The sequence below is a fragment of the Varanus komodoensis genome, unplaced genomic scaffold, assembly GCF_004798865.1.
Source record: "Varanus komodoensis strain SLA01 unplaced genomic scaffold, ASM479886v1 scaffold31, whole genome shotgun sequence".
Taxonomy (NCBI): domain Eukaryota; kingdom Metazoa; phylum Chordata; class Lepidosauria; order Squamata; family Varanidae; genus Varanus; species Varanus komodoensis.
The window spans coordinates 988,679-1,002,869 of record NW_025335780.1 but is presented as its reverse complement, the minus strand read 5'-3'; the positions used below and the strand labels follow the sequence as shown (position 1 = coordinate 1,002,869).

The 14,191-nt window shown below is 53.0% G+C and overlaps 2 protein-coding genes across 2 annotated transcripts in view; one reads left to right on the top strand and one right to left on the bottom strand.

Annotated features, from left to right (window-relative positions):
• Positions 1 to 1,376: 1,376 nt before the first annotated feature.
• LOC123027228 (relaxin receptor 1-like) lies at positions 1,377 to 10,706 on the top strand. The gene is made up of 10 exons (XM_044437778.1): positions 1,377 to 2,333; positions 2,564 to 2,635; positions 4,220 to 4,291; positions 5,133 to 5,204; positions 5,617 to 5,688; positions 6,161 to 6,232; positions 6,861 to 7,090; positions 8,459 to 8,869; positions 9,588 to 9,803; positions 10,218 to 10,706. The coding sequence occupies exons 1-10, from the start codon at positions 2,131 to 2,133 to the stop codon at positions 10,403 to 10,405; spliced, it is 1,608 nt and encodes a 535-aa protein (XP_044293713.1). The 5' UTR covers positions 1,377 to 2,130; the 3' UTR covers positions 10,406 to 10,706.
• A 151-nt stretch (positions 10,707 to 10,857) lies between these two features.
• The window catches only part of STARD8 (StAR related lipid transfer domain containing 8), a 53,127-nt gene continuing 49,793 nt past the window's right edge, over positions 10,858 to 14,191 (bottom strand). Inside the window, 2 exon segments of the mRNA XM_044437777.1 lie at positions 10,858 to 13,034; positions 13,628 to 13,804. Of these exon segments, the coding sequence (XP_044293712.1) occupies positions 12,917 to 13,034; positions 13,628 to 13,804 (295 nt within the window). The 3' untranslated portion in view covers positions 10,858 to 12,916.

The following is a 14,191-nucleotide window of genomic DNA, read 5'->3' as shown; positions in this document are numbered from 1 at the left end:
AAGCTAGAGAAGGGGTTTGTGGGAGATGTGCCCGAGCCCTGCAGGGTCAGGGATCTGCTTGCTCACTTGGCAACAGCCGGGGACAAATACTTCCTCTCATGGCGGACATGCCATCCCCAGCGGCCCAAGAGCGGGTTGGGAGAAGCATCCTGCACGCTGCCTGGCCTGCTGTGTCTCCACATTCTTTATTCTTGTCTTCCAGAATCCTTGATAACAACAAGCTAGCAGAGATCCTCCCGTCTGTTTTTGTGGGGCTCAAATCGCTGCTCTTTCTGTAAGTATGGGGCAGAGGTGTGCGGACTTCCAGCCCCCTGACCGGCACACTGCGGTTTTCCACACGCTTTGTCCCAGGCCCTGCTCCATGATTCACAGCAGATCCTGCGCATGGCCTTGTGTTGGATTCTGCCCCTGGGGGCTTCCCCAGGGACATGCCGGCATTTTACGGCCGAGCATTTAATCCGCAGCCACTTGCTGCAATGGATGTGCGTCTCTCCCATCTACTTTTCCAGCATCAGCCCAGGAGACGCTCAGGGTTAGGTGGGCGAGATTTAGCAAGGCGTGGATCACTCCTCTTCACGGCAATCAAAACTGAACTGCAGAAAATTAAAAGGGTGCATTTCTTTGCTCTCTGTGCTATCAGGCAATGAATGTGGTGGGGGGGGGGGGCATTTCCTGACAGGAGCTCAAGAATCTGTCCAATCCCTTTTAAAGCCATCACCGCATCCCGTGGCAGTGAATTCCACAGTGTGAAAGGCATTTCCCTTTCTCTGCCCCAAACCTGCCCCCAGTCAGCTTCATGGGATGACTGTGACGTGTTGTTCGAGAGGAAGAAAACTGTCCTGTTTCTCCACATGTGCGTAACGTTCAGCACCACTGTCCTGCCTCCCCGCCTCACCCAAACAGCCCCAGTTGTCACAGTCCTTCCAGCCCCCAATGGCTTTTGTGGCCCTTCTCTGCGCCTTTCCCAACTCAGCAGTGTCCTCTTTCAGGAACCAAACACGATCTTAGGATGGACTCGCAAGCGCAGGCTTTCTATGCCACTTCCCTGGTTCTCATAGCGTGTTTTATTGTGCTTCTCCGTGACCTGGCTTCACTGGAAGACCTTCGGAAGGGATTTTCAAAGCCGTTCTTGCGTGATTGCTGGCTCCGGGGAAAGCCCTCCTGAGAGCTGAGCCGGGCCTGTTCTGTACTGAACCAGAGTTAATCAGAGGTGATTCTGGGCTGGTGCAGACTAAATGGAATGATTGATTCTAGAGTCTCGGATAAGTGTTGGTACAAGCAAGTAAGTGCTGAGCATCCGGCACCAATTTGTCAGAGCTGAAAAATGGTAATATCAATCTAGGAACAGCACCCAGCGGTATGTGACCTTCAGTCTGAATACCGGTAAGCAGGTTACCCACTGCCATGTACTTATGAAGGTGATTAATAATCATCCTTCTTCTCAATGATTTACCAGCCTAAAAAGGGAAGCCTTAATTCACAGAATAGCCCCATTTCCACAGCTGAGAAACATCTTCGCCGAACTTAAATTCCAGGAGATGTCAACTGGTTATTTGGAAAGCATGACCTACCCCATCCCTGCAAGGCATAGATTAGCAGAATTTATTGTTGTAACCCTCAGGTCATAATAAGATCTACAGTGCACACAAAATACAACAAAGCCATAAATACTGAATACCTAAAACCATTATACCCCTGATAAGTAAGCAAAGCGCAGACTCAAATGAGATTTGGGCAAAGCTGTGCACTAGTCAATAAAATGTGCTTTCTAATTTTCAAAGATGACATGGTAAAAATGGCCACGTGATGACTGACATCTGCCAGCAGATGCATTCCACTCCTGGACCAAAAAGCTCTCCATAATCAGCCCAACCTCCTCCCTAATTGGATCATCAAAAAAGCCAGAAAGGGTGTCATCTTCTAGGCCCTTCACGTGTCACTGGCCTCAAGGACACAAGTGCCGTTCAGCAGGAACTTTGGGAACTTCCCCCTCAAGAGAAACGGATGGCATGGTTTAAGCATCTTGAGTTGTCAGTGCCTTCCTCGCTGGTGTGCTGGTGAGGACTTCTGAGCTCTCGTGGAACAACAGAACAATGGACTGGAGTGTCCTTTTTGAGTTGCATTCACATTATGTTTAATTTAGCAAAAACTGACAATGTGGGTGTACTGGATGCCACAAAGCCCTTTCTGTGTGGAAAAGAGAACAGTGGGATAACACAGCAAGCCGCTGATGGCCTTCCTTTGTGCTTCCATCCTAGGGACCTTCACAACAATGCCCTGCGAGGCATGCCTAATGAGCCCGTTTGCACGGAGATGCCACAACTGAACTGGCTGTAAGTCCTCCCCGGTTTTGCACTGGGACTTGGGGAGGTGGGACCCAAGCAGGTTTCAGCCGCTGCCCAAGCTCTGTCTCTCGGGCCTGATTTTGGCTGCCAACGTGGTGAAAGCTGCTCAGGCCACCAGCTGGTGGGTGGGGAAAGGTGGCTGCAGCCGTCCTTAGGTGGTGCGGCAACTCTGGAGCTTTTGTTTAACTCTCCCTGTTGGCATTTCCTATTCCATGCAGGGATCTAGAAGCAAACCAGTTCCAAACTCTGCGGCGTTCGGACTTCCAGGGATGCAACCGCATCACAGTTCTGTGAGTGCAACTTTCTTACTGCATCTCCTGGCAGCCTCATTCACACACGTTTAAAAGACTGGACTGAAGCTCATCTGCTGCAGGAGGCAGATATTGCTAAATTTCAGGGGAGACAGGATACGAGAGAGCCATCTTGCCGATGATGCAGTGGGCTTACCTGCCCCAGCATGCCAAGGTCCCTGTGCCCTGGTTTTCGCCATGCCTCAGAAGGAGAGAAGAGACACCAGGAGGGTGTGTGCCCAGAGACCGCAGCAGCTCTCTCGGAAAGCATTTTCTCCAGAGGGGGTGCTGCCTTGAAGTGTCCACCCACAGGAATTCAGCAGGGAAAAGCAGAAAGCAGACTCCACCCTTATTCTGAACAGTCGCCTTGCCAATGAGACTCATTTACCTTCCCGCCAGTGCGATGCACCCTTCAAGGCAGGCAGGCAGGCAGGCAGGCAAACCTCTTTGGCTTGGACTGGAATAGAATTCCAGAGAGAGCTCTGTGTCAACAGTGTCATGGAACCCTAAACAGACAAGATGGGAAGTGTAAACATGGCCCGGCCTTGACATTGCACAAGTGACAGCTTTATGGGAGAGATGAAGCAGGCGCGGCGTGGGCTGGGGAGAGATTCCCCCTTCCTCTTGGCCTCACTTCCCCCTTCCTTCTTCACTGCTAAAGGTTAGACCTCAAACTGGCAAGACAGGCAGTGACACAGCGAGAGAGAAGTGCGGGGGCGAATGGGCCAGGGCTTCACGTGAAAGGCGAGCATTATCACGATCACATGAAGGGCTCACAATTGGCAGCCAGCATGCATGAAATGCACAACGTGGTGCTTTCATGTTGCTTGCATTTGCATCCTGTGAGGACCTCACAGAAAGGGCTCAGAAGGGGCTCGGGCTGACTGCCCACTATCACCCTGGAATATCACGACCAAACAGGGATGTGGACCAGGCACCTTCTGCCAAAGGCCTGCTTGCAACCCACGGCACGGCCGGCCGCCACTTTGTGTGTCCATGCGGTTGTGCGGTACTGGGATCTCTCCATGTGAATGATCCAGCTGCCTCCACTTCTGGGCTGCCCGTGGGGCTGAGGCTATGAGTGCTGTCCTGAAGTTCAGAACTGCCCCACTGAGGAGGCCAGTCCATGGGAGAGGAAGCTTTGCCCAAGGCGGGAGCTGCTCCCCAGCAGCTGCAGCATGTGACCTCCGGAATCCACCATCCCCTCAAGGATTCTCGGCATGTTCCTCCAATGTATTCATTCTTCCAAAACATTTTTGATCGAGTCACTTGTTTTTGTGAATGGGGGGGATGTTCATTCATGTTGAATGATGGTGTGACATTTGGCCTCCCCCAGAAAGCTCTGACAGGTGGCATTCCTGCTGAATTTGTGATGAGCAGTAAGAATGGGCCCATCATGCCTGGCCTTTCTTACTGGTACCTGAATCCTGTTGTGAGACGGTGCTTCATATTGTTCCATGGTATCAATTGCTTTGCACGTTGGTTCAGGCTTCTTGTTGGTGGAAAGGCACATGGGTGGGTGGTGAAATGAATGGGCAATGCATGAAGAACAGAAAGTCACCCTTTCTCCCCGCAATTCTCCAGTGTTCTGAACAAGAATAAGATTGAATGGATCCAGGAAGGGACTTTCTCCAACCTGAACAGGCTGGTGGAACTGTAAGTGCATCGACCGAAAGCCTTCCCCATCACTGTCCAGACCATTTTGATGCTGGAAGCAAAAGATACAAACGGCACCACCTCACCTTCCACCCCAGTCCCATCATTTAACCTGCCCCATGAACCAGGAAGGCCCTTTGTCTCCCAATCGCCTTTCAAGGGCCACCAAAATCTTCAACGTGCGTCTTGGTTGCTTCGTCTCTACAAGCGTTTCTCTTCTCAGCTCCACTGGCAGCAAGTCATTCCTGTCATACTTCTGCCGGGCCACTTGGTCTCCTGTGGCTTTGTCTGGAATGATTCACATATGCTGCAAACCATCCAGATGGCCATGTGGCTATTGCGCTAGCCTAATAAAGCTTGAAATAAATAGATAAACAAATACTTTCCAGGATAAATACAAGCCCCAGAAGAGATGAAGAACAAATACGCTATGGAACTGGCCATCATGAATGTGGTGATGGCCTCCAACACAGATGGCCTTAACGCTTCTGGAGGAAAAAGCCACCAGTGACGTGACCCCGTGTCTCTGGGTGCCGGTCGCTCAGAAGCACGAGTGGGAGGGCATGGTGGTGCCCACTTCCCACTTTGGGTGCCCTGTGGACAGCTGGCTGACCACTGTGAGAAGGGCGAGGGTGGATTGCCTGAGCTACGGGTCTGATCCAGCAGGGCTGTTCTTAGGACCGTGCCTTTAGGAAGCTTCTCAGCAGGGTCCCAAGACAGCATTTCCAGGCTGGATCCCCAGTCACGAAGGTCTGAGTATACCAGCAAGAGCAGGCATGGCTGTGGCAAAGACGGGCCCACACAAGCCCACTTGCTCAAGCCCTTTCTTCTCTTCTGGCAGTGACCTGTCCTCCAACAGACTAAAGGAGCTCCCGCCATCGTGCTTCAGTGGCCTGCATGAACTCCAGCAGCTGTAAGTGTGACATCCTGGCCTGAGCTTCGCAGAAGGGATCGCCTGTCCCTTCACAAGCATTAGAGCCAAAGCAAATGCTGCGGGGAATTCTTCTCCGTCGTGAATCGAGGTTGCTATAAAAATGTAAATGTGCACACTCCTTTTCATAACATTACCATCCAAGTTTATGGATGCACTAAATTATTTAACTCTATTGCCATGCAATTCATTTAAGGAAGGCGTTCCATGGATATGAACAAATAAAGCTGGAGAGCTTTCAAAATTACCAGAACTGACTTCCAAAATGTATATGACATACTGTTTGCATCCTAATAAATTACTCCTCTTATAGAGCCCTGGAAGAATTACAGCATGAATGGCTCTTCTTTCTTTCCAAAGACCATCCCTCCATACCGTCCCTTTTTTCTTGCAGAATTATTTCAAATAACCCTCTGCGCCAGGTCTATCCAGATGAATTCGACAATGTACCCCATCTGCGTTCTCTGTAAGTGCCGCACAGCAGGAATCCTGATCCACCACCACGGAGGCTTCCCTGAGGAGCAACTCTCCAGCCTCCAGATACTGTCTGGGTGGCCACAGAAGTATTCCTACATCCCCAGAGCTGAAACTGTGGAGGCCGAGCCCCCGCCCAGCTTCCTTGCAGGCAGCACAGGAAGAGCTGGGTTGGCTACCTCTCTGCAAGAGCCACTGGGCCTTGGAGAGGAAGAAAGGGGTGGGCCAAGGACCAGAAGGAGGGTGACGCACACCCTCTCCTCTTGGTGGCCCAGTCTCCTTTCCTCCCCTGCCCAGCACGTCATCATGGTGGCAAAAAGTGGCTATTGCCACCACACCTCTCTCCTGCCTTGGGTGCACATGAGCCTCTGAGCCTCGGGGGTTGGATGGAGCCATGGTTCTCTTGCTCAGGACAGGGAGGGCCAGCTGACTTGTTCCCCATCCCATGGCCATTTCTTTTTCAGGAGCTTGGAAGGTCTGGAGATACCAAACATCCACAACCGCATGTTTGAGAGACTGACTAATCTGTCACACATGTAAGTAACTGAGGAAGGCCTGCCAGTGTGTTTGGCTCATTGGGCCCAGAACACCATCCCACTCACCCACCCCAGATCTGCCGGTCTTGGGAAAGGGAAAAGCACCTGGGAAATAAATACCTTGGGAAATGGACGACAGACTTGGGAAATGCTCCTTCATAGGAAATGTCACGGACTATGCTTGTGCATATGTCATGGCCTCTGGAAACGGCCATCTGTGTATAGAAAACGGAAAGAACCCCTCTCAGGCATTGCTGTAGATTTAGCCAGAAAAGTCAGCAATCATGCTGGGGATTTGGACATTGTAAAAAAAAAAAAAAAAAGTAAGTAGGTCATAAGGGGCAACAGAAAGCTACTCTAAGAAAATAAAGCAAACCTTAGGAACTTATTCCACATGGAAGAGGATCCACAAACCTGCACATGGAGAGTCCTCCAGACAGAGGCAATGTGCTGCATCCTCAGATGGCCAACGGAGGCGACAAAAAATAGAGGAAGCTATTCCATATTCATTATGCCTAGTTGCAAGCCTTCTACTGGATGGCATGTGCTCGCTCTCTCTCTCTCTCTCTCGCTCTCTCGCTCTCCAATCCTCCATATCTAAGAAAGGTGCCATTTTCGTCCATGGCAGTTACTTCAAGAAGTTCCAGTACTGCAGCTTCGCACCTCACGTCCGCAGCTGCAAGCCCAACACGGATGGGATTTCCTCCTTCGAGAACCTCCTGGCCAGCGTCATCCTGCGGGTCTTTGTGTGGGTCGTGGCCTTCGTCACTTGCTTCGGGAATCTCTTTGTCATCTTCACAAGGTCCTTTGTTGTCCCTGAGAGCAGCACGCACACGATGGCCATCAAGTCCCTCTGCTGTAAGCTGGGGAGCTGAGGGGAGGCGGGGGCCTCGGGCCTTGCTCACTGGGTCCGAGAAGTACCCCTAGGGCTGGGCGACCCCCAGCGGTGATCCGGCCTGGCTGGCTGCCCCTGGAGCGTGCAACCCAAAGGCACACCCGCGGGCTGCACTGGGAGCCCAGGGCAGCATGGCTTGGGGGGCAGAAAGTGGGCACTTGCGCATTCAGGGTCTGGGCTGGGCTTCCTCCGAGAGCAGGAGCCAGGGCAGCCTGGACCCTGAGGAGCCAGGGAGCTTGGGACAGGGATGTTGCTCGGAAGGGAACCGGGGAGCAGAGAGGACAGAGGGCATTGGCTTGGGATGGGGTGCCATGCGGCAAGATCGCTCGATGCCGATGCCAGTGGCCAGAAGGACAGGAATGGCACTTCCTGGGCCGCGGCAAATGGGGTAGTGACTTGAGCTGAACGTTCGCAGAAGGTGCAGATGAGGTGGGCTGTTATCTCAAGGTCATTGTTGTGAGGGAGGCCCCTAAGGCGCTTCGGAGCATTTCAGCCTCCTCCTTCCCTGCTGAGATGCTGGGGATGCTGAGATGCACTGGATGCTGCTTCCCTCCTGGAGGAATCTGGGTCCACCCATCAGAAAGCAGGTTTCTCCTTTTGCAACAACATTGAGTCAGTGGGAGAAAGCGGAGAGCAGAAGGAGCAGCTATTTGTCACCTCCCTGATCCACGCAAGCCGTTTCATCACCTAGAGATGCACCGAGCACTTGTGTAGGTTGTGCAGACACCCCCCCCCCCGCCCCCCCCTGCCTTCACAGTGCTTCCCTCGGTGTTTGGAGGCTGCTCTAGGCCCTTGTGCTCTTGAGCCCTTCACGAGCCATCCGGCTGGCACCACGCCTGATCTGGCCTCATGTCGGCAGCAGGAAGATGGCCTGGATTGCTGCAGCAAAGAACATGAAGAAGTTCAGGGGCACACAAGGTTGAGGACTGTGAAGCCACAGGGCAGGAGCTGCACCAAAGCAAGGTGGGCACATTCGCCCAAAGCGCCAGACATCTGCAAAATCAGGAGACAATTTCCAACATTTGCAAAAACCAAATTCAAAAGTGACAAGGCAATTCTGGCCCCTGCCTAGTGTTATTTGGGTGTGTGTGTGTGCAAATTTTCAGTATTGCTCATGATCAGAAGAAATTGAAATACTTTCCCCTATGTTTTGATTGTGAGCTGCTGGTTTTATCATGAGTGTGGATTTTTAACTATTTGCCGTTAATCTGTGATGTTAACAACATTCCTTGGCTAGGATTCTCAGCTGCTCTGGCTGGAGGCTGGATAGAAGAAAGGCTGCATGGAAGAGCTTTTAAAAACCGATCATCCACTTCTCTGTCTCTGCCCAGGTGCGGACTGCCTGATGGGCGTCTATCTTTTCTGCCTTGGCGCGTTTGACCTCCAGTTCGCGGGAGAATACAACAAGCACGCCCAAGCCTGGAAGGCTAGCATGGCCTGCCAGATGGTGGGCAGCCTGGCCATGCTCTCTTCCGAGGTCTCTGTCCTCCTGCTGACCTACATGACCCTGGAGAAGTGCCTGTGCATCGTCTTCCCGTTCAGCCACTTTGGGGCGAGCAAGCGGCAGACGCTGCTGGCGCTGACTTTCATCTGGCTCCTGGGCTTCTCGCTGACGATGGTGCCTTTCTCGTGCGAGGGATCCTTCGGGAAGTATTACGGCAGGAACGGAGTGTGCTTCCCGCTCCAGTCTGATGAGACCGAGAGTCAGAGTGCCCAGGGCTACTCCACAGGGATATTCTTGGGTAAGGACTCCCCAGAACTTGCATGTTGCACTCCTTGCGCAAGCCGTGGCATCTACATTATGGCAAGGGAAGCAAGGCGTGATGCTCAGCGTGGGGAGCACAAGGCAAGTCCTGGGCTTCCAGCCTCCCCCTTCCCATGATTGAGGCTGAACAGGTATGGGACTTGGGTGTGGCCCAAGAGAAGGCCATGTGGGGAGGCCTGCATCCTCCCGGGCTCCTCGTTCCCTCAGCTCCTCACTTCCCAGACTTGGTGTCAGGGCGTACATGGCCAAAATAGCACTCCTGGTGCACTAGAGGGACCCGCAGGGTTCACAACCCAACATCAAACCATGGGTTCTTTTCCTGGGTTGTTTGTGATTAACAACCCATAGCTAACAAGGTTCACACATAACAACCCACAGTTTGACAACCCATGATTCAATTTCGACCTATACTCTGGGTTGTCATTAGTGTGAACCAGGCCATAGTGTCAATTCATTAAATGATGTGTACATGCTGGAAAAAACCCACAGAAAAAAGCAACTACAAACAAGCAGAAACGTGACTGCAGGGATTCCTCACAAACAATCTAAATGGCAGTAAAACGTGCTTGCTTTTAAAACACGCTTCTGCCTTTTCGGCGTGCAATGCTTTTCGCAAGCTCCCCCTGTGAAAAGCACCCATCTCCTCCTGTGCACACATCAATCGCTGGCTTCTCTCTTCCCCTTCTCACTGGCAGGCCTGAACCTCCTTGCCTTCATTGCCATAGTGTTTGCCTACGCTAGTATGCTCCACTCCATCCACACCACGGCGGCCCGGACAGCCGAGTGCAGCGTGCTCTCCATGGAGGTGGCCGTTGCCAAAAGATTCTTCTTCATTGTCTTCACCAATGCCCTCTGTTGGGTCCCCCTCTTCCTCCTGAAGCTCCTCTCGTTGCTCAAGGTGGACATTCCGGGTAGGTCTCCTGGCTTACTGACGCTGACATGAAAAAGGGGCTTTGTTTTCTAGAAGGGGCTTAGCTGCTGGTGGCCCTTCCAGGGTTATTTGCTCCCTGCATGCAGAATAGTTAGCAGGAACCCGAAAACTTTGGGCCAGCCCGCTTTGCTCCATTCCACCACCACTGGAGTTCAGCCTGCCTGAGACAGAACACTGGGCTGGATTCCTGCACTGTCATAATCTGGCGATGTGTTAGCCCATGTTTCTCCCTTTCTGGGATTGCTCTGAATATTTTGTCAGGCGATGTGCATGTCTTTGTACAGCAAAACGCAACAACTGCGTATTATAGGCACAGCAAGCTCATACTGAACTGCCAGAGCAGCCGAGACCCCGTGCCACCGAGTGACCGCAGCCTCCTCCTCCCCCCAAACAGGCCACGTGACGTCCTGGGTGGTGATCTTCATCCTGCCCATCAACAGCACGCTGAACCCCATCCTCTACACCATCACCACGACCTCCTTCCAGCAGAAGCTCAGGCAGTGCCTTCAGGGCAGGGCAGCTCTTCCAGGGACACCCGGGAAAGGCGTCGTCTTGCTCTCGGTGCAGAGCAGCAGCGTCTGACATGCAGTGGCAGGGCACTCAGGGTCCGTGCATGTGCCCAGCCAAGGGGCAGCCGCCCCTTTCTCCACTTCCATGGTGACTATAAGCACTGGCTATAAGCGAAGGGGTAATGTCCCTGCTCTCGCACACCCCTCTTTGCATTCCAGGATTCCAGGAGGCTTCCTTGATTTCAGCAAAAAAACCGAGACTTGAGTACAGTCAGATCAGAATTTAAGACTGGATTCTAGTAGGCAGTGCAAAGAAGATGAACGTTTTAGTTTTCAAGTTGTTGATGAAGGTATTCACATCTTCTAAGCAAAAACACTATAAAAAGCAAAAGACACTATAAGCTTGTCAAAGAAATGCTTGTGTCTGGAACACAAGATGTAATAATGAAGTCTGAATCTCTTGCAGGGAAAGTGAAAGGCAGCCAAATCCAGGCACAACTGTGGAGAAGTACACTAGGCCAACAATCATGTTAGTACTTTATTTATTATACAAACAGAGAAGAAGGAAACTTCTCTTTCCTTTTGGCACTCTGGAGTAAGGTACAAAAACCTCTTAAATATAAAATCTCTCTCTCTCTCTCTCTCTCACTTTGGTGAACATCTTCTGCCCAAAAGCTCTCACACTCAAGTTATATATTAAATTAACATTCCAACTGTACAATATTTATAGATAGATATGAAAAAACAATATTTATACTGATTAGAAAATCATAGTCCTCGTCAAGACATTAGTAATACAAAAAAGCGCCACAAACAGACCGTAGCTTGTTTTCTTAAAAGAAGTTGTCCAGAACAACTGATTTATCACCCGTGCAACTGATACAGTTAGATTTCTAACAGATTTGGTTTTCTTGCTTTCCAGTTGGAAGGCTGTCTGATCAGTTGGGCCCCAGGATAAGAAAAAAGTTGGGCTACTTCCAGGCCAGTGTCAGCCAAGGTCAAGCTATACATTTAGAAAGATGGGCATATTGTCGTCACAATGGAAAATTTGGGACATCTAGCAATACCTTTTCTTCCTCCTCCCTTCCAGAACGAGAAGGGGGAACTTTATGTTGGCTGATGCCCTAGGAAGGCATGTTGCTCCAGGCTGCGGCCAGCTGCTTACCGCACCACCTGGCTAAATACGTTATGCTCCAGTTTTATCATGTTACGTGGAAGGGACCCCACGCAATGGTGGAGAACCCTGCAAATTCAAGACCAGGGGACAGAGGTCCATGAGCTGGTGTCTGAAATTCGGTGCTTTTTGCCCAGTTAGACACAGCTACAGTTAACACCCCACGATTCTGGTTCTGTTGCCCTTGGCAGAACCTGAGGTTCAGGCACAATGGAGAGGGAGGCAAGGCTTCCCAAGGTTTCCTCTCTGGTTCCTTAATGCGAATGCAAACTTCTCATCCATCTGGAAAGGTCCCACCAGACTGCTCTAAACAAGACCACCTATCTGTCTCAGCTGAAGAGGACGGCTCAGGTCCGGAAGCCCTTGAACCCGATCACCTGCTTCGTGCCACTCAGCAGATAGCAGTTGACAGCCACAAATAGCAGCAGCCGACATAGTTCTGGCTCTCGTGACCAAACATGGTCTCTCCCCATCTGTCGCTCACAAATGCACACAAACACACACGCGCGCGCGCGCGCACATTTCTACATGATACAGCACAAGTAAGCAAGCCACACACATGCTGCAAAACCTTCGCCACACGCTCGAGCACCCACTCATCTCCTCTGTTCAACACAACGCTGCCCTGCCTCCTAAACATGGCGACAACTTGCTGGCTCAGGCTTCCCTCCATGGCTCATTTCTGCCACTCCTGCAGTTGCGCCCAGTAGCCACATCATACAGGTGAGCCCCAAGGATGATGCTTACACAAAGACACACTCTGACGCCGAGGCAGAACACGGATCCCATTCGCTGTTCACCCTGAGGCGATGGCCCTCCGCTGGAGAGGCAGGCAGGGCCCACGCCCGGAGTGCAAGCCGCTGAGCAAGCTCCTGTGTTGGGGGCAGCTGTCGCTCGCCTCACCCTGCACTGCCGCTGGTCCTCTGGGGCTCCAGCGCCCCTCTTCCCTGGAACGGGTGAAGCCCACTGGACTATCGCAGCAGCCCTGCCGGACTGGACCCCAGGCCTATCAAGCGGAGTATCGTCTTCTCACAGACGCTGCCCTGATGCCTATGGGAAGCCACAAGGAGGACATGAACGTGAGCACACAAGCATCTTCCGAAGAGGAATGCCACTTCCCATGCTGCAGGTCATATACAGCCACCATGATGGGGAGGGGAACCCTCCAGGGCTTTGAGAAGGATTCCGGGGGACGTCCAGGCAGCAGGATGCCTTGCTGAGCCAGGAGACGCCATTACGCACGGGACTCTCCGCGCCCATCACAGAGGCCCAGCTCGCGGCATTCCCTGGACGGAAGAAGAACGGCAGCAGATGCTCCTTTGCGGTGGGGACCAGGCACGGCTGTCTGACAGGCCTCCTCTGAGGAGCAAACGTCCCCCTGCTCAGTTCCAGCTCCTCGCTCCGAACACTTCAGACCTTTGTCTCTGGACCACCCGTGCGGAGCACCGGGAAAGAATCTCGGATCCTGGCCAGCTCCATGCCACAGAGATGGCCAAAGACCTTGTTGTACCAGTCTGGGGAGCGCCCCCTGCGAGCACAGAGAAACAGGCGATCAGCTAAGGCCGCCTCTCCAAGCCACCCCGCACCCCAGGCCCAGTGGAATGTCGGTCCCCAGGAGGCTTTGAAAGCCCGGGAAAGGGCTACGGCGTGGTCAGCAATCCGGCCCTCCGCTGATCAGGAGAATCCAGAAGGAAATATGGAAAGTAAGCCTGTGCATGCCAAATAATTTCCCCGCTTCATTCAGGCACCGGACCAGGCTCTGGGGGGAACCTGCGGCCCTCTGGATGTTCATAAACTCCCATCGTCTCTGGCCATGCTCGTCCAAGACCATCTGGAAGTGATGGCTTTCCCGTTCTCCACTACAGCATGGCTTTTTTGGATGGCGCTTTGGTTCACGCCTGCTGATTTCCAGGCATTTCAGCAGCGGAAGCTGTGGACGGCCCCTGCTCAAAGGTCCTGCTCTTCAGGGGACCAGCCAAAGGGGACATGTCCCAGGGAGGTGCTTCGGCTTGCCATGGGGAAGGGGCCACAATGGGGAGTGGGTGGGCAGAGTGGCTGGATGCCAGGGGCAGGAACAGGCCTTCCCGTCCCACCTCTGCTGGCCGGGCCGGGCCCCCTCACCTGAGATCAGCACGGCAGATGTGTGTCACCTTGGCGCGCCCCATCCCACAGGGCTCCATCAGGTACTGTGAGGTCAGGACCACTGCCCGGACCCCGGCTTCCAGCGGCAGCTTCTTATGGTCCAGGGACAGGGACACGAGGAGGCAGCCCCCCCGGGGCAGGTCTGTGCGCCACGTCCTGCAGCGGGGCACAAGGGACCTCTCAGGAGCAGCCCTGGCAATGCCCGCCCGGCAGTGCCGCTGTGTGCGGGCCGCGAAGAACCGGGCAGAAGCACCAGCGGGGCCAGAGCGGCGCTCGGCACCAGCCCTTTTACTCCCGGTTCAACTGCTCCTGCTGCTGCCTTGCTATATTCGTTTTAACATTTTATACTTCGCATCACGTTGGTTCAAAGTCTAGATACTCCACACGGCTGAGACACCTGCAGGCCAGACGCAGCCCTCAGCCAAACACAGCAGGGCAGCCTCTCTGGATCCCCGGAGAGCAGCAAGCCCTGGGGGCCTCTCTGGCCAAGCTGCTGCCGTGGCTTGGATTGTACTGACGGTTGCCTTGCCGGGTTCAGACAAA